The 23909-nt window shown below is 36.3% G+C and overlaps 2 protein-coding genes across 9 annotated transcripts; both read left to right on the forward strand.

The window, feature by feature from the left end:
- The first annotated feature begins 1263 nt into the window (after positions 1-1263).
- LOC139973959 (uncharacterized) lies at positions 1264-11316 on the forward strand. Its single transcript, XM_071980850.1, has 8 exons — positions 1264-1438; positions 2533-2598; positions 3331-3399; positions 3821-3889; positions 4083-4144; positions 4734-4836; positions 6970-7145; positions 11278-11316. Exons 1-8 carry the CDS (start codon positions 1369-1371, stop codon positions 11314-11316), a joined length of 654 nt encoding a protein of 217 aa, XP_071836951.1. The 5' UTR covers positions 1264-1368.
- Positions 8383-23330, forward strand: LOC139973612 (sterile alpha motif domain-containing protein 3-like). 8 transcript variants are annotated; one of them, XM_071980418.1, is made up of 10 exons: positions 8383-11582; positions 12330-12512; positions 14491-15013; positions 16197-16358; positions 16672-16765; positions 17209-17384; positions 18132-18291; positions 20432-20606; positions 21328-21422; positions 21914-23330. In XM_071980418.1, exons 1-10 carry the CDS (start codon positions 11561-11563, stop codon positions 22178-22180), a joined length of 1857 nt encoding a protein of 618 aa, XP_071836519.1. In that variant the 5' UTR covers positions 8383-11560; the 3' UTR covers positions 22181-23330. The 8 variants fall into 8 exon arrangements, with proteins under 8 accessions (XP_071836519.1, XP_071836518.1, XP_071836524.1 ...); XM_071980417.1 differs by having other exon boundaries at positions 8383-8868; positions 11541-12512; XM_071980423.1 differs by lacking the exon at positions 12330-12512 and having other exon boundaries at positions 8383-8868; positions 11541-11582; positions 14234-15013.
- Positions 23331-23909: the final 579 nt, after the last annotated feature.

A 23909-nucleotide genomic window follows, 5' to 3' on the forward strand; every position in this document is an offset into this window, starting at 1 on the left:
GGGGGGGGGGATATGACCTTGTTGACTATCTAAGCGTAGCGCCACCATAGGTTGGCGCGAAGCGTACAAGAAAATTTTGGGATTAACAAACCCTCTAGATGGCCGGAAACGGCACTTCCCGAGGTTTCCAAGCGGCATATACCCAACTTTAAAATAGGGATGTCATGTCCGAAATATCTCATAATCAGGATCCAAAATACTTTTTTTTTTAATTTCGGGTGTTATTTTGGGAAAATTGCCCCTGTCAATCTTGTTTCAGGCGCAACGTTAGAATGTTCGAGAGCTCTGTTATATTATTCGATGAAGAAAATGGCCTCATGCAGGCTATTATAGGCCTATACACATGCAATACACAATTACACATAGTTACATTCCTAGGTACCGATTGCTAGGGCATCCAGGTGAAACGTGTATTAAGCATTACCCTGGTTACATGAGATTCTCAGCTGCTCGAGGGAACATGTACGTGTGTAGGCCTACTATAGGGCCTATATGAATACTATGAGGGTGCATATATGTACTATATCAATACCGTGGGCGCATAATACATTTTGTTGTTATAGGGCCAATGAAGCCTACAGTCAACTATTTTTGCTTTATAAAGACGCTTTACTTGAAAAGATCGCACTGCGTTTATGGTAGGCGAGAAATGAAGCTAAAAAAGAGCCGTACATTAACGAAGATGCATAAATGTAGGCATGAAAATATTCTTATCCCTGGCATTTGGTGGAGGGGGGGGATATGGTGCATTACATCCCCTCCACCCATTTTCATGGGGGGATATATCCCCCCTCCACCCAGGATCGCCGCCCATGGCCATATGTGATCCATTTTTCGACCTTAATAATAAGCAACATTTCCAGTAAATATGGACACAAAATGCACAATTTAGTATGGCTGGCATGTCATTTAGTGTTTATAGTGATAATACAAACACAATTACCATCTATGTTTCTAAAACCATTATGCCGCCGAACTTCGCCAGAACCTTTTTTTGGCAAACAAAAAATAAAGCATACGGGAGGGGGAGGGGTTTGAGCGATCACCGACATCTCACATAAAGGTCGTCATCAATTTTTTTTTTTTTTTTTTTTGTTAAACTTTTTTTTTTTTTGGTGACGGCCAATAGGGGGGGCGCGCCTGTTGCGCCCCCCTGGATACGCCCCTGGTCAATGACGTAATTACAATATCGTACTCTGCTATTGATAATTATTCGCTTCATCCAATCAGCTTTAAATTAAATACATGTATATATTTGTTGAGACAAAGTTACGTAGTCTATATTAAAGACATCACAGCATTTAACTCGGTCAATCAAAGCCTAACGGAGAACATCAATGACAAAAAGAACGGTCAACTTAGAACACAATGAAGAGAAAGATATTGTTTCAGTTTTTCTATTTAGCAATAATCATCATCGATATGACGGAAGCCGGAAGTAAGTATCTATTTTGTCATGATAATAAGAATTGTGTTTTCCATTTTGCTTTCTATTTACCATAAACAAAATAACAATATGATTACTTTTTAAGTCTCCCGTCGGGGTTGTCAGGCTGTCTTGGTTGAGGGGTTTGGGCATACATAAAGTACATCCTGTTTTGTTCTCAATTTCGTTTCTGTTCGATTAACTATGTAGAATTCCACTTTTCTATACAACATCATTCTTAGACATACTGCAGCAGGTTTGAAGTTCTTCTAATGGATTATTTTAGTAACCTTGTGAAACAAGAGCAACGTGAGCAAGGCAACTTTTACAACATTTCGCAAATTACGAGCAAGGATTCTTCACTTTTGTGAGGCCTCGAGCTGCTTGAATATTAACATAATTACCCTTCCCTATACATATATCCGTCTAGATTACAGACAATTGATTGGAAAATGTAAAATATCGGCGGGTTATCTATCTTTTACTAACTTCTGTATGTTTATCTAATTTTTTTTTTTGTGATATTAGAGTCACACCAGTTGATTTCTAGAAATATGCTGTGTTTACAGTTTCTAGGGCTATTGATATATGACCACTTAAATTTCGTTTAAAAAAGTCAACCTTATGCCTTTCTTCAAACGTTTGAAGACATTTAATTACGCACGTCTTGGTTTAATTTGCGCAGTCGTTACACAGTACATTATTTGTTATGGACTGACTGATTACGGAATACGTTTCATCAGAACTTGAGTAGTCTAGTTCTAGATGTTTTTACTAGGGAAATAATATCACACAACTGACTAATGGATTAGTTATCTAAAGTTACACCACATAACTGGCCATCTTAACCAGAAACGTTTCCTCACTCTTAGTACAGTCAACTAGTTCAATATGCAAAGAAGCACATCTGGACTGAAATTTGCAGTACGAGAACTGCTGCCAAATGCATTATTTAATGTTTTGACGATTTCAATATTGGTACTTTATACCATCCGAATTAAAAATTTACTTATTTACTTCTTTTGTAAAGAATTCCATGTTCTGTTTTTTTTTGTGCTTGCACATGTAGCTGCTTTTAAATGTTTCTTCATTTTTCGTATTCATAGGGTTGTGTGATTTTGCTTCGAAATTTCCATGTAAAGGAAGTCACTGTTTACTTTCGCTTGATAAAAGTAAGTGAAAAAAGGAGAACACAGAATGTTGACAAACTATGGTTTATATTATAAGAAGTTTAACATGACACAAAGTTTATGTATTTCCGTTGCCTGTGTTGCAAGTTGTTTTCAAACTTGACGTCTTCCTATAACTCGTTAATTTTCATTTCAACCAAAAATACTGGTACCAAATTCCATTGTTTGAGAGACAGCACTCAATATCGGTATGTATTGGTTATTATATCTTCATGATCTGCATGCATGAACTTTTCACTAGTTAAACTTTATATAACAAATTTCTATCACCAAAGACATGTCATCCTCCTCACTTCAATTTGAAAATATTCTTTCATTTCATTATCGTTTTTTTTAAAAACAAGGTCTTGAGTTGGAAAAATAAAGTATAGGTCTAGAAGATATCGTCCCTTTAAAACAGGTTTGTAAATGTTTACAATTTTTGCATTATTAGCAATATTCTGTCTGTAAGGACAGCCACTTCAAACATCCGCTTCTCTTCCCTTTTTGGTCTGTTAAGATAACATCATATTAATATATTTCTGTTGTTAATGATATTCTTATTTGCCACTATCTTAAACCACTTTAATATGAAAACTGAAAACTGTAGTGCAAACGAACCAGAGAGAGGGCTTAATTGAACAATATTCTCTTTCCATGTAATTGAACGCACTTTACAGCATTTATGTTAATACAAAATTGTCACTAAACATCCTTCCTATCCTTTTTTGCTAGGTGAGGTAATGCAAGAAGTAATGGAATCAAATACTGCAATGAACACTGAACCACAAAGCACGACTCCAGGTAAGTCCCGTAGCATAACACGCATTGTAATAATATCATGTAACAATATAAAAAATCACTTTAATTATGCATTAGTTTGCAATTTTTATGACTTATTACTTGTTATGTATTGAGAGTTTCATGACTATAAGAAGAGATTATTAAATTATGATACAGGGACATATTATTTTATTATCTGGTTCCTGGGGAATACGTTAACAATTTAGCTGTTAATTAATTTGTGTTGTTAATGATATTCTTATTTTCCACCATCTCATGCCACTTTCTTACGAAACAAGATAAGTCTATAATCCAAACTGTAGTGCAAACTAACCAGAAAGAGGGCTTAATTAAATACAATTCTATTTCCATTTAATTGAAGTACCCACTTTACAGCATTTATATTAATATTGTCACTAAATATCCTTCATATCCTTTCAAGGTAAGACAATGCAAGATACAAAGCAACCAACTACTGCAGTCAGTACTGAACCACAAAGCACTACTCTAGGTAAGTAACATAGTATGTTAGTAATAATACCATGTAATAATATAAGTGACCAGTTATGATTTAATTAACATGCTTTCTTTAAAGTTGTAATTAGCTTTCTGCCGTTTAGTTCATATAAGGATGTTACTACATGGAAATATATAAAAAAGAAATCATGAGATTTCAATGCTAAACTGCTCTTATCTCCATGCAGGTTCTTTGCTGTATACGTGTCCTCCGAACAAGGGCGTAGGAACCGGGGGGCTGGGGGCGTCAGCCCCCCCCCCCCCCCAGTGAAAAACATGGGGGCGGAAGTATCATTCCGCCCCGCCCCCCGCTTTGCAAGTCAGAAAACCCCTTTTTCATTTCCAAATGAGAAAAAAATCTCATTTGGAGCACCAAATTGCATCTAAGGCCAGGTGAAAATGCAATATTATTTACAAAATGGAGTGGGTTTTGAAGTATGTTATATTGCACCAAATTGCATCTGAGGCCACCTGGAAATGCAAAAAAAAATCCAAAGGGGAGAGGGACACCCCCTCCCCTTAGACCCCTCCCCCAGGCCGGCCATCAGTCTTCAGCCTCCCCCCCCCACTCAAAAGTACCTTCCTACGCCACTGCCTCCGAACATGATCTATGGAAACTGCCAGTGGCGTAGGAAGGTACTTTTGAGAATGGAGAAACATACGTTAACGAAAACTGCACCCAGAAGTGTTCCTGTAGCAATAACCGACTGATCTGTGAAGGCTTCAGATGTGATACCAATGCTGTGTGTGATGTCCAGAATTAAGTACGACAGTGTTATTGTAATGAGGGATACGAAGGTGACGGTGAAATTTGTGAATCCTTGTATACATACTGACAGGATGTTTATGACGCTGGACATAAGCAAGATGTCGTTTATACAATGAAGCCTACTGGATGGCCTGGTTCACCATTCAACGTAACTTGTAAAATGGAAAACGACCGTAAGTCTTTATTGAACACTATGAATGTTTCAATATGTGAGGTATAATGATTTAGTCTATAGCAGACGCTAATGGAGAGTACGAGTTTCTGTTTTCGGTTTTGTTGCACTTTTATAATTCCGTACCAGGGATTGAGTATAACTTAAAAATACTTTAGTAGATGAAAAGGGTGACAATCCTAAAAACTGCCCCCCCCCCCTAAAGAAAGAAAGCCAGACAAGTCCTACGTTCTTTATACTGAAATAATATTTGTTAAATATATATTCATTCGGTATTTCGTAAGTTAAGTTTACCTGCTAGTATGCTTCAACTGCTCGCCCATCATTAACTTTCATTATTTTTACCCGTGTTTCAACGTCGTACCGATGGCTCTACTACTTTTTATCAAAACTGGACTGCGTACAAAGAAGAGTTTGGTGACAGCAGGAACTTATGGCTAGGAAATGAAAAGCTCCATTACTTGACGAACCAGAGAAATTACAAGCTTCGCTTTGACATCACTACTTCTAGTGGATCGGCTTTATATGCTGAATTTACAGAGTTTCAAATACAGTCTGAAAGCAACAACTACACAATGAATAAACTGGGCAGTAGCATTGGAAATACAGGTTTTTTGCATATTTGTTATTTGCGCCTCTCCTTGGACAATAGGTCAAGTTAGAGTTACTTGTATGTTCACAATAAACTTCATGAGAAAATGGTCGTCACGGTTTCACCACATTTTGATGTTAAAACTTACGAACAAATTATGTACAAGTACACTTGAACAGAAACCCTTACAAAGAGGATTCGGTGAAACAACAACAACCCCCCCCCCCCTCCTCATTTCACACTTCACACTTCTCCGGTTGTATCGACGAGAAAATTATATAGTTTATAATCCATTTCAGGGTATGTATGATAAGTGTCACGCATTAACTAGAAAGCAAAAATCGATAGAAACAGAACAAGTGAGTAATAAAAAATATAATGTTGTCGATTTGACTCTCTCTCTTTCAACCATCTCAAGTAGATGTAATTGATGTGAAGAAGCGCCTTTTTTACTTACGCCAGTTTTGATTTTATCATCTTGAAAAAGCAAAGAACGTTCTTTCGAATGGGATTTGAGCCAGTAATCTCAGGATTTCTTTACAAAAATCAATTTGCAAACAATCTCGTCCTATCTGGGCTCATTACTTTAAATAGACCGTATGATGTATATAGATATTTATCCGATCCAAATATCAATTCGATATCATTGGTATCATTGACAAAAATACTGAAGTAGTCTGACCAGCAAATGAACATGAACGTATGCAGAATTAGCAAGCATCAGTATAAGAGTAGGACATATTATGGAAGAGAAATACGACTATATATCTTCACAGAACCAGTAAAAGAGAATTAAAAATTGAAGGCGTGCAGTAAACACACACTACTAGCAGAATAATGATAAGTATAACATCTGTGAAACAATTAAATCAAAAAGAGCCATACACCGTGATTCAAGACAAAGACCACCCGAGACATAGATAAAATAACAAATGTTAAAAAATAATAACTAAAAATAAAAACTAGTTAATGGAAAGCCCAGGATTTAGTTCTCTGTTAGGACCCAATACAATTTTTACTAATTTTATCATAATATTTAATATCAAAAGAAAACAAACTGTTGGCAAACTGCTTATTCACTAAAGAACCTGTGTAAAAGAATGTGTAAAGGTAATAGGGCGTGACATCTCGATCCTTCTGTTACTGTAACTTCTCATTCGGCCTCTGAGGAGGATCCTGCTAGGATCGAAATGTCCGGCCCTTTTACTTTTACGCAATAATTAATATCAACAGACAATATTCTCTTGTTGGCAAGCATAGTTTGTATGTTCATATACATCAGTTTATTTAAATCCACCTCCATTCAGAAAGAAACATTATTAAAATAAAGAACAGTAAAGAATAAATCAGCACTGACTTGAAATATAATGAATTGTGAATCTCTTTCAAGGGAATCCTCCCCTACCTCCCCCACCCCCTCCTTCTTCCTAGTATATTGCGAAACTGATTTATTAACAAAAGTGTGCAATATATCAGGATACTTACGCTTTGTTTATTGGACTAGCATTAATCACTGATGGTTCTTGCTATCTTACCTCACAGTTAATTTTTCGTTGATAGCAGAGGAAAACAATTCAGCACGTATGACGGAGACAATGACGCAGGTGGTACCTACAACTGTGCAGAGAAGCACAGAAGCGGCTGGTGGCACTCGAATACTAATTGGTGTCGGTGCTTTGTTAATGGCAATTGCGATTATTTCCAATACAGCAGCAGCTGTACGTCAGGTTGTACTTATGAAAACATCAATGGTGTCTACAATGGAGACAACGGAGAAAACATCATCTCTAATTTCAATTCAATTCAATTTCAATTTCTTTATTCCAGTATAAATTATAAAATTTATAAATAGGACACATAAAAATGATACATAAAAGACGTAAACATGTACAAAAATGAAAGCATGAACAAAAACAAGAAATAAGATAGAGGATTAGAAGTTTTAAAGATTAAAAGGATTATAACATCGATTCTAAGAACCCATTTTGAATATAAATGGCTGCTCTGTAGATAAATGAGTTCTTAAAAAGCATAATTCTAAAAGATGGCAAGATAGTAGGATTACGTAGATTGTACTTGCTGGTTCTATTGCACAGAGAGATCAACTCTGAGTGAAGTGGGTGATCTTTAGAACTATGTATATTCTTAGCTAGTCTTATGAATTCACTTTTAGCAGCAGTGTTTACTTTACCAACAAGGCTTTCATAGTCGAGATTAAATATTTTTGAGCAGTAATGGTAACTGCAACCTCCAATTCGTTGAGATGAAAATTCGACCGTCCTCTTAACTTGATGAACAAGATGCCTGCATGTGGAACTGAGCATTTTAGGAAACATTTTTCATAATTATTCAGAAGTTCAAAAAGTCTGACCAAACGAAGCGTGGTTGGAATAGTTTTTATGAAAGACTTTTACTTGTGGGTAAATTTCATGTTTATTAAAGGTCATATTGGTTATAATTGAAATTGACTTCTCTAACTTTTTAACTTAAAAGCATAAACAATATAGATTAATGGGACAATCGCTTTAGTATATAGTTTAAACATCTAGTAAAAATTGAATATATATATATATATATATATATATATACTCACTCGACCTGGATTACGTGGACATTCGTTAGTATCCCACCGCGCTATGTGGACACCAACCGATTATGTGGACATTCGATGTCCACGTAACGCAAGTTGCTCTAAACAGGCTCCACCCCCCACAAAACATACGCTCCTAGTGAAATTACGAACTTTTATTTTTGTCCACATAATCGGTTGAAAGTGATTTTAACCCTAACCCTATTTCCTAACCCTGTTTCCTAACCCTAACCCTATTTCCTAACCCTATTTCCTAAACCCTAACCCTATTTCCTAACCATATTTCCTAACCCTCTTCACGTATCTCTCTTCACGTACATCGATGGATTTAACTATATTTCCTAACCCTATTTCCTACTATACACTGAAAAAAAAATTGACATTGTTATGAGTAGTTTCAGTCTAAAAACATAGACTGACTCACTTTCAGGGCTCATCTTACTCGTATTTCTTAATTTAAATCAAACTTGGCGTCATAGTAGAGCCGTTTTTGTTTATATCTCCCCGTATCATAGAGTTACTCACTTTGTAATGAAATTGTACCTACGAAGCTTCTGAACTTCCTTAATGTTGTCTGTGTATACTCATTACCGTTTTCTGTTTCGTTTTGGGGGTCAATACAATCTATCTGAGTAATAGTTAAATGAGTTGAGAAACACAGTGCAACTTTGTTTATAAAGTTGATGAGTATTTTTAATAATGGTTGCGTACACCTACGCACCGTACCGAGAACTGTCACCTCCGCTGGGTAACTGGACTCAAGCTCATAACACTCATCTGAAACGCACTCACGCAATATCCGTTTAAGCCGTATGCACATCGTGAATGCATTCAAGACTTGATAAGAGCAGGTAGGGTATATTTTTACTTAAATGCCACAACGGTTATACTTTTATTGCAATTCTATCGATTGATCTGGTTTAATTCGGGTGAAATTCGTGTTTTATTTCTGTTTTATAAGCCAAGTCCTGCACGTTTGTTGCTACGCGAGCAGGCAGCTAACCCACGTTAGGCTAGTATATAAGATCGGACGCTAGTAGTACTTGGTACAATAACACTAGGCTAGTCATAAGTTAGGCCTATACACAAAACTGCGAGATACCTTGAACCTGGACGTTTATGATTTATGTTAGGCCAGGCTATAGTAGTCGCATACTGTTACTGTTGATTGCAGTGTTAGGTGTGGCACGGAAAGTGAAACGTATTAGAAAGTTAACAAAACATAGAAAATGACCAAGCTGTAGGCTTTAGCTATAACTTGTATGATGGTAGGCTGTATTACCGCGATGCTAAGGGCCTTTTTCTTTCTCAAAAAACTTATGATGAAGCCGATCGTTCTGTTTCCCGACCATTATTAAGTATTAAAGTCTCCTTCATATATTTTGATCAAAATAAAGTTGATTCACAACCCTGAAGATGTCAATAAACGTCGATAAATTATCTGTCTTGACGGTCGAAGCCACAGAAAATTTCCCATACATCCGCGGATACACACGTACAAAATTTACATACTGGAATATTGCGGATGTGCTTGACAATCATGTCCTTTTGAAATATTTCATTTGATCTGCTATTACCATAGTGCAATCCGATTCACCATACTGTGTGCTTTGTAAAGGTATCCGTACAGGTTTTAGGCCTTCAAATGACAACAAATTTACCTTTAATTATTTTACATTGAAATTACACAAAAATCACAAGCACAAATGTATCGCAACCCAACGACACTGGAAACTTGAAAACTTGATGTATATTCAACAAAAACAGCTCAGCATACCATTTTGGTTTGCATTGTGGATACTGTAGGTTACTTCTGCTTTAGTTGAATGTGAGTGTCAATGTTATTCTTCGTGCTTTGCCTATTGAACGATTCAAATTTGCACGTGAGATACGCGGTATTACAGCATTCCATCATACTACTACTAGTAGTGGAGCTAAGAAAAGTGACATTTCCAAAGTAGGTTAGCTTAACTATGCTATGCATAATTCAAAGTCACAAGTGTTTGGTACAGTGACAATATTTCCCAGAATGTGGAAAGTAACTTAGGCATAGTTTATATTGCTATACCTAGCTTACCGTAATTGAACTCATATGCCAGTAGGAGTAGGCTAACATTTAAATGTTACAAAGTATAACTTACTGTGAAAAAGGTGTAAGGGGAGGGGGGGGGGTCTCGGGCAAAAATATTCACTAGGGGTCAAAGGGTGGAACTTTTTGGTTTTAATGATCATGATCTTTGCAGCCATGCTGGCATGTGTAGATGTGTATGTGTTTGGATGTATTGAGGATGTGTTTGTGATGCCTAGAGCTTGTAAACATACTAAATTAAGTGCAAGAAGCCTGTTGTATTGGCTAAAGTCTAGGGTCATTTTGGGTCAATTTTTGAAAATCTTGTAAACATGATATCTCAAGTAATGAAGCTTATACAGATCGCACATCATTCCTATGTAGGTGAACCACACTGTGCACAAGAAACCTATTGTTTATGGTGGAGGTCAAAGGCCACTCCAGGTCAACAGGGGTCAAGTCACTGAAACCTTGTAAACGTAGTATCTAAAGAAGGGAGGCGACACAAATGTAATATATCTTACATGTAGCTTTACCACCTTGAGTACTGGAAGCTTATTGACTTTGGTGTAGGTCAAATGTAAACATTTGGTATCAACAAGGGTCAATTTGTGAAAACCTTGTAAACATGGTATCTCAAGCAAAGAAGGGTAAGGTAGATCTCACCATTTGTATACATGTAGTGTACGGTGTACCATATTGAGTACAAGACGTTTATTGTTTTTAGTCATTTGGGGTCAACAGGGGTCAAATTGCTGAAACACTGTTTAGTACAGTATCTCAAGAAGGGAAGCTTGTACTGATATTATGTGTAGTACTGTATGTAGGCTGGTAAACATGATATCTCAAGAAGGGAACTTGGACAGATCTCGGATTTTTGCTATGTAGGTGAACCACATTGAGTACAAGAAGCCTTTTGTTTTTGATGGAGGTAAAAAGTCATTTGAGGTCAACAAGGGGCAAATTGCTGAAACCTTGTAGCCACAATAATTCAAGCAAGGTGGGGTTAGTACATATTTCATAGGTTTACATCATTGAGTAACAGAAGCCTGTTGATTTTGATGGAGGTCAAAGGTCATGTACAGGGTTCAGTTTGTGAAAACATTTGATTTCTCAAGAAAGGAAGCTAAGACAGAATTCATCATTATAACGTTGTTGTACAAACAATAATGTTATGTTGATTCTTTTACAGGAAATTGTGATTGGACCCCCACTATTTGGGTTGAAATGACTCTCCCCCAGAATCCCCAATCACCATGTGTGTTTGGCACTTGACTTTAGCCATTTCCCATGCATCAAGTTTGAATGTCATGTGTTGCATAGCTATATAGGTAATATTTTATATATTGGAAAATATCAGTACACCAAGAAAATTTGTTGTAAGTGTAATCTGAATATTTCTTTACAGTTGATGTAATTTTATTGACAGAAGGAAGTTGTTTCTTTTTTTTATAGCCCCTTCCAGCAAAAGAAAAATGGATGGTGCTTGCTCATCAGGTAATATACAACAAATATCTTGTGTAATGGCCTATCAGTGTCAACGGTGCAGAAAATATCAAACAAATAAGTTTAATTCTTTTATGCAGCATCTGAGGCTACTTCATTCACATGAGCCTGATTTCAGTGTTAGATGTGGAATTGAAAGTTGTGAAAAGGTATACAAAAAAATACCCTCATTCTTGAGTCATATTCACAGAAAACATCCACACTTTAAAGGTGGCATATCGCAGACTGAAGTTTGTAGGCAGATAGATTCTGGAATAACTTTTTCAACTGAATCAAATGAGTATAGTGTAGATGAAGCAGCTGGTCATGCACCAGTACATTCTATTAAGATGAGAGATTGTAAACAAGATCTGGCATTGATGATCCTAAAGTGGCAAGAGATGTATCAACTACCTAAAATCCATGTCAGCAATATCTTAAGTGACATTGGCTTTCTTGTCTCAGCAAGTCACAAGCAATTTTCAGAGGAAACTTGTAAAATGTTCCAAGATCACGGGTTTGAGGTGAATGACAATCCTACACTAAAGCAGTTTTTGGACAGAAATGAATTGGCAGAGACTTGTACACATATGCAGTCAGAACATAACCAAATGCAATATTTCGAAAGCAATCTCCCACTTGTTCAATCTACAGCGATAGTCCTTGGTAGGGATGAGCATGGTAAAATTGAAACATTCCAATATGTTCCAATTCTGGAAATGTTAGAATTGATTCTTTTGAATGATGATGTGTTTGCAGAAGTGATGAAATCCACCCACAACCAACAAACAGGGGAAGTAGCCAGTTACAATGATGGAAATTTCTTTAAAGAAAATAGTTTGTTCCAAACTTATAAGACATCTCTGCAAATTGTTTTATACAATGATGATTTTGAAGTTTCGAACCCTATTGGAACATTTACCAAGAAGCAAAAGCTAAATGGCATGTATTTTAATTTAGGTAACATTGATGCCAAATTCAAGAGCAAACTGCATGTCATTCAGTTAGTGTCACTATGTAAGAGTTCCTTGATCCAAAAGTATGGACTATCTAAAGTCTTTGAGAGATTGATTACTGATCTTCAAACATTAGAAACAAATGGAATGAAAGTAATCAAAGATGGACAAGAATACTTGTTTTTTGGAACAGTCACAATGATAGTAGCTGACAACTTGGCTAGTCATCAGATTGGTGGGTTCATGGAATCTTTCAGGGCAAATAGAATTTGCAGGTTTTGTATGTTAAGTTATACAGAGCTTAAGTCCGGAAAGTTTGACATAGCTAGTACTATTAAAAGAACTAAAGAAGTATACTTTCGCCATGTAGAGGTTGTACAAAGAGACCAAAGCCTAGCCACTGTTTATGGAGTGAAAACGAATTCTGTATTTAACAAGCTTGACTATTTCCATGTTACTAGGGGCTTGCCATCAGATCCAATGCACGATTTGTTGGAGGGAGTCATTCCAAAAGTTTGGGGAGAAGTTTTAACTTGCTTTGTCCAGAGGAAGTTGGTCTCCCTGAATCAGCTGAATCATGACTTAAAACATTTTAGGTATAAAGGTAGTGACAAATCAAAGATACCAGCTCCCCTTATTTGGACCCAGAGTCATGTATATGTAAAGCAGACAGCTTCTCAAATGTCTGGTCTAATGAAAGTTTTATTCTTCGTACTAGGAGATATAATTCCACAATATGATGACTATTGGCAGCTTCTCATACTATCTGCAGATATCTGTGACCTTGTATTTGCACCAAGGCACAATGAAGCAACAATAGTTATGCTACATGGCCTAGTTCAAGATTTCCTTGAGCTCTACCTTGACCTTTTCAAGGATGGCCTCATACCTAAAATGCATTTCTTAATGCATTACAGTGACCAAATTAGAAATTTTGGACCATTGTCAGCTTGCTCTACTATCAGATTTGAGGCTAAGCATAGCTACTTTAAAGGTTTGGCACGTAAAACCAAAAACAGAAAAAATTTGTGTTTAACCTTAGCTAAACAACACCAGTTATTGCAGAGTTTGTATCACATCTCTCCATGTTTTTTGGAAAGTGATGAGAAAGATTCAGTGGGTGGATCTCTGTGTGCTGTAGAAAATTTATTACAGGACGTCCAGCATGCTGTGAGGGATATGTTTGGACCTATCTCTGAAGTATTCAGATGTACTGCAGTAGTGATAAATGGCAATAGATTTGATGAAAATTCAGTGGTAGTAACAGGTACAGAGAAGAATGTCCTGCAGTTCAGCATTGTCAAAGCAATTTTTCTCAGGGGCAGTCGTGTCTATTTTCTGGTTTCAGAATTGGAAAATGTTCAGTACTCTGCTCATTATCACTCTAATATTGTCAGACCAAATTTCAGTGGCAAAACACATATTATTGAGCCAGAGGATCTTCTTGATTTTCGGCCGTTGGAGTATTATTTCTGTAATGTTGGAATATGTATCCCTCAAAGATACCGGTTGTTGGAGGAATTCATTTGTTAGTTAATTTATGAGGCAGTTTTCCTTGTAGAGGGTTTAGCTCAATGAGTTAAAGCAGTGTGTTAGGTTTGATAATGCATTAACCACAGTATAATGTTCATATTTAACAACAATAACTAACACATATGCATGTGCCTATAACAGTACAATGCCGTGGTTGGATTACTTTTTTGTCAGGTGAAATACCTAAAGTGAAGAAAAGTTTGGCTGACCTGTCATTTGCACTATCATTTGCTGATCATGCTCATTTTATGTATGCCATGGATCTTTGCGGACATGACAGACTGAATGTTACTGACTCCATCATTGGTGAAGAGCGGGCCATCATATTTTGGGATGTTGTTGGTTTTTTGGCTGTTGCAAATATTGCCTTTAGAGAAAAATGGTCTGTTCATCTTCACTTACTTAACAACACAGTCCAATTTTTCTAACAGACACAATGGACTTTCTTGTATGCTATGGAGAGGACACATTTGTCATAAAAGTGGGCAGTAGTGATGAGCTTCTCTCATCAATCAGGCAGAAATTTTCAATCTCGGAAAGTATTCAGCTTAAACTTAAAGTCTACAACAATGACTGGAATGAGTGGGTCAACATATCCTTACATGAACTGAAAGGCAAGGAAAAGCTAAAAGTTTTCACAGACACTCTTCCTGGACTTGATGTGTTTGAAATTCCTTGGACATCACCGGTAACAGGGTCCTCAGCTGAAAGTTCTTTTTTAGACTCTGATGTAGCTGAGGCACTTGAGGGAGGTGATGACTTGTCCTCAGAAATAAGTTCACCATCAACATCGCACCAAGAAATGGATCAGCTGTTGTCACAGCAATTGCCATCAACACCACAAGCAGCTACACAGCAAGAAGTGGAACATCCATCATCGATAGAGAAGAATGTTTCATCTGCAGCTCTAAAACCAATGAGGTCCATTGGTTCTTCTAGCTTTACCCTCCAAAGGTAAAGTATGAACAAGTGGATCCTTAAATTAATATTTATGATTAAACTAAAGTTCCAAAGGGTCACATATTGGCTTGCACCTCTTTTATCAAATAGTCTTTTACTGGCCATGTTTGCCAATAAGTATTGATAGAGGACTCGAGTCAGAAGCCACAGTGAAAATATCTCCAAACGTGTTATGTACTGAGATGCACTCAAGCCAAAGTGACCCTTTCTCTTTGCAGAGCACTGAAACACGGGCCAATGTGACAACAGCATGACATCTACTATGTGCTGAGATACAACACAATATGGTTTTGATGAAATCATAAACCTATACGTTCATGCTGGTGTGGGTGTGTGCGTATGTGTGTGTGTGTATGCTTGCATGTTGGTGTGTACAGTATGTGTGAGTGGTGTGAAGCCCAGCTTGTAATCACGATATCTCAAGAGAGGAAGCTTTGACAGATATACAGTATTTGGCATGTAGGTGTTTTCACTTGTACTGCTGTTTGATCAAGTTTCTTAATAACACTCACTATAATGTACAATATAACTGATTGATAAAATATTGCTCATGTTATTTCATCAAAACCACAATTCATGTGTACACTCTGGTTTATACGTGCATTGTACAGCATATTGACACTGGCCAGTGTAACAATATAGGAATACTTGTTATGTACGTACTGACTACTGAGACACAGGCCATTATGTATCATTACTGTACATGCTATTGGGGGAGCCATCCATAGTGACACTATCTCATGCATGCTTGAGACAAGTTGAATTAATGCATGTTATGCTCTAAGACTCAGACCAGAGTGACAATATGCCTGCTGGTTATGTACAGAGAGAGAGGCCGGTGTGATAGTAATTCGTTTCATGCCTTGTTGTCGAAGAGAAATACTTGTATTAATGTTATTCTCTATTTCATACGGTTGTTACTAAATGCACAATGATTGATTGAAGAAAACGATGTAGAGGAAGTAAAGTTGGACCTTGGATGTCCTGACCCAGACTACAGTAGTCTCCGACTTGGCCTGTGCTGGACTCACACTTTTCTTGGACTTATACTTGGATATACTGGACTCAACAAGCAAGTGACATTTAATGTCCTAATGATAGTGGTCAAAATGTTTGAAACACTTATTTACTGATATTTGGTAATATTGACTATCACAAGATTTGGTTGTTTTTACAGAAGAGAAATCCCTCTGAAGCCATGGCCATCGAAGTTTGAAATTCCAGTGACATCAATGTCCCATACACTACGTTGTTCACTTGAGAAGGGTATATTCCCCAATGAGAGGCTCAGAAGGCAACTAATTCAAGTTCTATATGATAAAATGACAGAGTATGAAAGGTAAATACATGTTTTGTGTCATATGCTTACACTGAAAAATAGAGTTCATTTGAGTTCTGAAAGGTTCTTTGTTCCAGTATTACAGGTCTCAGTCTTGGAAAACTGAATGCATACAGTATCATAGATTCTGTACTGATGCCAAGCAGTGAAGTGATGTTTGTCTTTTTCCCTTTTCCATTTAATGCAATTAAATGTGGCATTTTCCTTTTTGTTTATAGTCATGAATATGAAAGAAAGTTTTTGTGGTTTAAAAGCCTAAATTATATGCAAAATATATTACTTTGACAGTTTAACACAATTTAATTGAATATAGGTACCCAACCAAACGGCAGTATGATGATGTTGCATGTGCACTTGTTGAAACCTTCCCTCATCTGGCTCACAACATCCCATGTGCTAAGCCTTACGTAAGTCCTGATTAAAATCCTCATTACTTTTCATATTAATTTCAGTATTAAAAGAACAATTTGACACACCCATATACCTACATTGCTGCTTCAATATATGTGATGGTGATGATAATGGGTGTGTTTTTGTGTGTGATGTTTGACATCAAAGTTGCAAGAAAAAATCATTTGAATTCAAATATGGTATGTTAGTACCCCATTTTGGAAGCGTAATAAGCAAACTAAAGATTGATATAGTAGCTGTTTTTGTTGTTATTATTCTTGTCTCCCAATGCAAAAAAAGGTGCAACATAAGTGTCTTTTCCCCAAGTAAAGTTGCATACCTATGAGTACATGTGTTTCTTGGTTTGATTACACTATTGTCATACAAAAAATTGACCACCTAATGTACTCGATATCCACCTTATATATTTAACTGTGTTCAATATTTACTACGTTAATAGGATTTCTGGAAAGTGAAGCTCAGTGACAAGTTCCGTAATGAAAGGAAACACTTATTGGGGGCTGCTTTACCTGCAAGAAAGAAGATAAAGATATCTCCAAGTGGACATACATTGATGAATGCTGATGAAACTAAAGGACTAGGAGAAGATGAAAGAAGTGTAGAGATGCACCAGAAGTGAGTGTGTTCAGGAATATGTAAAAATCTTCATAGGGTCTCAAGAATCCAAGGAGGAAGTCTCTCATTATCGGTTAACCCCACCCCACCTCCCTCTTTGCCACCACTTTAATTATACTACTGAAACCTACAGGCTTTTATCTCAAATTATGCCAGGTGAATCTTTAGCTACACCATAACAGCTGAGAATAAGAAAGTCTTTTAATACAAAAAAAAAAAGAAACGAACAATGAAAGCTCTGTATATTTCTGCAATCATTGATGTGCATGAATAAAATTGTTATCATACCTCCAGCATCAAAATAGCTCTATGCAATGTCTAAGGTAGTAATCCTTTATAATATCTGACACTTGTTGCTGTTTGTGTCCTCTTGAATAGACAGTCTTTAGTTACAGAAGTGCAGAAAGGACAAAATTCATGATATCTTCAACCATTGCTCTATTGCTAACAGAGGTTCTTGCTGATAATGTACAATATTGATTAATCCTTGTGATATATAATTTAGTGAACTCTTTTGTATTTGGCACAGTTTCAGAAGTATCTTTGGATTAAGAACCCAACAAGGAGGGGTCTTGTATTTATTTTGTTGGTTGATTACAATGAGCTCATGCGGGTATATATCTATTTGTGGACAGTAGTGTTATTGAAAAACATTTTTAATCTTCTTGTTTATCACTTTAAAGTATGGCTTGGTCCTATTTTGTTTACAAAAATGCAAATATATTTTCTGAATTTCATAACTTACAGATTTATGAAACAAGAACTTCTAAAGAAGAAGATAAACATGGCAAAAGTAAGGGAACTAATGGACGTAACTTTCTGGCACAGAAGGAAGAGTATAATTGAGACTAGGCTTATGGTTTCAAACTTGTTAGAGAAGTATCCAGCACTAAAGGACTATCAGGAGGTACAAAGCTACTCTTCCGTTTTAACGAATTTGCAAACCAATGTATTCATGCTGGCATATGTGTGTTTGTGTGTCTGTGACGCCCACATTGAAAAGACAATATCTGAGGAGAATCTTTGAACAATGTCATATTTTGTAAATAGCTGTACCATTGAGTGCAAGAACCCTATTGTTTTTGGTATGGTTAAAGGTCATTTGAGGTCAACAGTGGTGGAATCGGTGAAATTTGCAAACTTGATCACTCAAGACGGGGAAGCTTGGAGAGAACAAACGTTTATTATGCTGATGTATTAAATGACAATTGAAGCCTATCAGTGGTCATCTTAGAAAATATTGTTTGTTACATCTCAATGCTTTTACTGCATTACTTAGATCAAGCATGTTGTTCTCCCTCCCAATACAATGTGTCCAATTTAAAAACATATTGCATCTGTTACTTCATCTAAACCAGTTTTATCCCTGCTAGCAATTAGCACTTTGCTTCATGCATCATGTTTAATGTGGTACAAATTTGATAAAAGGGAGAAACCTAGGAAACAGTTAAAAGTGCGATGCAGCTGCTGAAATTTCCACCATCAGTGTTTAAAGCTGTAACACCAAGTCTAAACTCTGCCTCAGTTCCGGATGCTGGTCCATTTTTACTGGACTCCACAATATCCCAGAATGGAAGGTTAACCAACTGGAATCAGTGTTGGCCCAGACTTCAGTTTGGTGATCAAGTGTACCCCCCTCCCCCACCCTCCCACCCCCCTGCAAAACCTTTAATTGGTTTCTATGCCAGAGTCAAAAGTCTTTGTAGTCAACTCGGCGTGTGTATGTGAGGCCTAAGCCCTAACATGAAATCTAAAGAACTGTAAGGCTGCTTTTGTTCATACTTACCACAATGTTACATCATAGCTCAAGGACGGTCCCTATTGTGTTTGTCAATGTTAACGTTTAAAACTTAAAAATGCAATTTCCCTAAACAATGTGTGATATTGATTTCATATTTGATATGAACATGTTGGTTGACCATTGCAACATTTGTAGATCCTTTTTGATTTTGCTGATTGAATATTCATAAGGGGCAGGACCAAATCAGATTTTAACTTAAGTTATTTTGCAAACACTAAATCTGAAGAAGTGCAGGTTTGTTTGAATTGATACTTAGCACAATAATGCCCCATGGCCCAAGGATGGTAGCTATTGTTTTAGGTGCACATATCACACAAAGTAATGAGTGGGCGGGGCTTAACATGACAAATTTATAAATACAATTTCTTGCTAACCTTATGTGATATTGATTTCCTATTTGATATGAACATGTTCGTTGACAATTGCATTATTTTTAGCTCCATTTTAATTCTGCTGTTTGAATATTCATAAGATATATGACCAAATGAAATTTTAGCCGAAATTCTCGTAAACAAGAAATCTTTGTAAGTGTAGGTTTGTTTGAGTTGATACTTATTACAATGATGCCCCATGACCCAAGGATGGTCCCTATTGTTTTAGGTGCACATATCACACATAGTAATGAGTGGGCGGGGCTTAACATGAAACACTTAAAACTGCAATTTCTCTCTAACCGTATGTGATATTGATTTCATATTTGGTATGAACATGTTACTGTAGTTGACCATTGCAACATTTTTAGCTCCACTTTAAATAGAATAATTGAATATTCATAAGGGATGGTACCAAATGAGATTTTAGCTAAAATTCCTGTAAACTCTTAATCTGAATAAGTGTAGCTTTGTTTGAGTTGATACTTGGCACAATGATGTCCCATGGATGTTCCCTATTGGTTTAGTTGGTGATCAGATGCATATTAATGAGTGGGCAGGGCTTAACATGAAAAGCTTAATCTTCGGTTGTTTGAGTTGAGCTTGTTGGTTGACCATTGCAACATTTTCAGTGCTGTTTTCATATTGCTGACAACATTCCTTCCTAAATCATGATGATTGTACTAATGTACAGTATGCTTGCCTGATTTTCCTTCCCAACAAATGTCCTTCAAAGTGGAATGTGAAATGTGTGTGAAATGCAAGTAGTGGCACTGTACAGTATAATGCCAAAGAAAAGCTTCATCTGATACAATTTGGAATTTTTAATAAACTACGAAAGTAACTCATAATGAAATGGGGTTTTTTTTTTGCAGTTGCAAAGAGAATTCCAAAGAATCACTGCAAGTGAAACACCCATATCATCTCTTAAGACGAACATGCAGACAATGGCCAAAGACATTAGAAGAGTAATGTTGACAAAGAAAAAAGAAAAGGTCATCCAGCTCAACTTGCAAGACATAGTTTCGTCAGATCCTGCAAGAGAGAAAGGTACACCCAAGTTACAAACCATATGTTGCAAATGTTTAGGGGTTGCCAAGGGGTTATTACTCATTGGTATGAAAATCTTTACCATGATTTTTAAATCAATGTTAGAGACATGCTTGATATTCAGTACTATTGAACATTCAAACATTAGCAATTTGGTAGAGGGTAGTATTAATACCTTGCCAAGGGAAAGAGGAACATATTAGGACCCTAAGAAAGACCTATACCAAATATCATTTAGTAATCAGGTGAACTTATTTATAGTAAAGAGCCTTAAGGATTACTTTGGACAAAAAGTTAAACCACCTGTGGTACATTGTCCTGTGCTTAAAGTATTTGAGGATGGTTACCATATGCTGGGAAACTGTTGAAGTAACTTGGTAATATATGCTGGAGACAAACCACTATATCTTAACTCCCAGGTACTAATTGGCAATAGAAACAGTACTTTCGTAGATAGGAGTGATATGATGACTGGCATAAAGCAAATACCTTTTATTAAAATGCATTTATGTTTCATTAATTCTCACACTTACTGTAGAACTACCACTGGTGTACAGTTAGGATCCAAACCATTCATGTACATTGACTGAAAGACGTATTCCAAATTGACTGTGATGTATGGCAGCACCTACGCCTAAACCATTTTAAAGATTTTTTTATCCCTGTTTGATATCTGACATGAAAACATTCATTAAATCTGATGCATGTCCTCCTTTTACAGATTTAGAAATTACTTCTGCAGTATTTTTACTGCCCTACCTGTTTTCCAAAAGTTCATCTCTTATCAACCATTATGAGAAAAGGAATGACATACAGGTATGACACATTGAAGCTTTTAAATTTGAAAACACAAATATTGCCTGGTTAAAGGAATTTAAAATTTGCAAAAGTGTGCTAAATCAGGATTTTAGTTTTGATGTCACAGTTCAACTATAAATTGACCATTTACATTGTCTAAGCAGTCTACCAATTGAGTTTTCTAGTCATTAACACTGGCAATCATAAACATCAAAACAATGGCAACAATACTGCTTCAAAATTCTTCATCTGAAAATTCTGCTCAGACATTTCTCAAGGGTTCAGTGATATGGGTATATAGTTTAGAAATATTGATATGTGCTACAATTGACGGAAATAGAGAAATGTTCATTGTGAATGTAACTTGGAAGGTGGCATGTCATGTTATGATGCCAATGCTAGTTTGTGAATGCAACATAACACATCTGAAGCTTGTTTGCAATTCTTTATAAATATATTACATGTCAATGTATACAGCAGTGGATATTTTCTTCTTTTACACATTGCAGGATGCCTCCCCATGTCTCCTTTGGGAGGGAGATAGTCCTCTTGCAGCAACGAGCCTAGCAATAATGGCAGAAGGGGAAATCTTTGGAAGAAGTTCAAATGCCATGGAAGCACTAGCCACCCTCATTGCAACTTATTGGGTTTTTGACATGGCGTACCCAAAACAAGATAAAGACTTTTTTAACTTTTGTGAAGTGGCTCTATTGAAGTTGACCTCAGTTCAACCTACAAGGCAAACAAGTAACATGTTGATCAAGTTAAGGTGTTAAGGTCTAATGTTTTGAGGGGGAAAATTTGGACTTTTAACTTTTATACACTGTTACGTTTTTAGTGAGATGAGTTACGAACTTAACGGTTTTGGCTTATTTCCTTGTTGGTTATTTAACACTCATTTAGAACTCCCTTTGATACTTTTTATGTGTCTTTAGCAGCTGGAAGCATTCTCGAGGAATATTGTTATAGACAAGACAGAGATTTCACTCTTTCATAAAGTAAAGGTCCAACCACTACCTGATAAACAGGTTCAGTATATGCTCCTTTTATTATTTTTGCCGATAACAATCAAGTTTGTGTTTCACAGGCATTTTTTTATGTTACTAACTTAAAACAACTCTTATGTAAAATTTTGTTTTGATATCTTCAAAGTTCAAAGTGTAAATAGCATATGCGTCCAATGATTGTGGTTTAGACAGACTTGTACATCTGTACATAACATTTGAGAGAGAAAATTGAAAACATTTCAGTTTGGATTACATCAGTGGTTCCCAACCTTTCACAGATCAGCACCCTCATACCCTAATGGCATTTGGAAAATGGACCCCTCCCCTATGCTTTAAAAAACATAATGCCAGATTCTTCTGTTTATCTTGATTTCGATTTATAAAAACAAATTAGAGAGCTCAGTGGAAAGTAGACAGAATCTTTTTAACCCCAGTTTAAATTTAGTATCTCATTCTTTTCAAACACCCTTCCCCTGAAATGTTAAAACGCCTAACATACAGTTGATGTTCAAGGATTTCTTTTATTTATCAGTATTCAATGCTTTTATCGTTGTTATATGAAGTATTTACCTATTTTCTAGTGTCAGGTTAAGGAGTTATTGTTCATTTAACTCATCTAAAGTATCCCATACATTCATAATTGTTTCATTTTTTTTGTTTCCCTCAGTCAAGAGTTTAAATAAAGTTGCCAAAATAACCATATCTGAAATCCAATATGTTGTGTCCTTTGTTTAAGTTTTCTATTACCCAACTGGGAGTGAAGACAATCAAGGGAGTGTAAAATAATGCAATAAGATTTAAAAATAAGAGGGAAAAGAAAATGCACTTAAGTGAGTGTATTGACACACTGAATGAGTAAACCTAAACACTCTGAGTAATATTAGTAAAACATGCTTAAAAAATAGGATAAATTGTAAAACTCACTAACATGAGTAATCCGAACTAAACATGAATAATAAAACTCTGTCATTGTGAGTATTTTTAAACAAACAAATGCATAGATTTTAGGACGGGATTACTCAGCTGGTATGGGTAAATTGTTTTTTCAGTGTACCGCTATACCGCTTTACGCATTCAAGCGAATCATTCACGCGACGCACCTATTCATGACTGTTATTCTATTGAACCAAGCCGGTGCGAGCACACACGTTCAACCGGATTATACAGTTGTTCTTCGGCCGATTCGAAGTAAGCTTGCACATTCATATGGTACGGATTCTAAAGTCAGGCCAAAAATATATTGTCAGTTTGGTTGTTTTCGTAGCTTATAGTGGTACTTATCTTTCGAAAGGAAACACTGCAGCCTTCCATGTGAATGCGTTTTGTTTACTTTAGTTTGAGGAATGACAGTCCTAATAAATGTAGACTATAGACTGTGTCATGTAAACAATGTGCTAATAAATGCACTGTTTCACTGTAAACATAATCTAGTCAAGATGACTAGAGTACATTAGTCCAGACAATGCTTCTATCGACCAATTAATTCTAGTCACTTGAC

The sequence above is a fragment of the Apostichopus japonicus genome, chromosome 9 (genome assembly GCF_037975245.1).
Source record: "Apostichopus japonicus isolate 1M-3 chromosome 9, ASM3797524v1, whole genome shotgun sequence".
NCBI lineage: Eukaryota > Metazoa > Echinodermata > Holothuroidea > Aspidochirotida > Stichopodidae > Apostichopus > Apostichopus japonicus.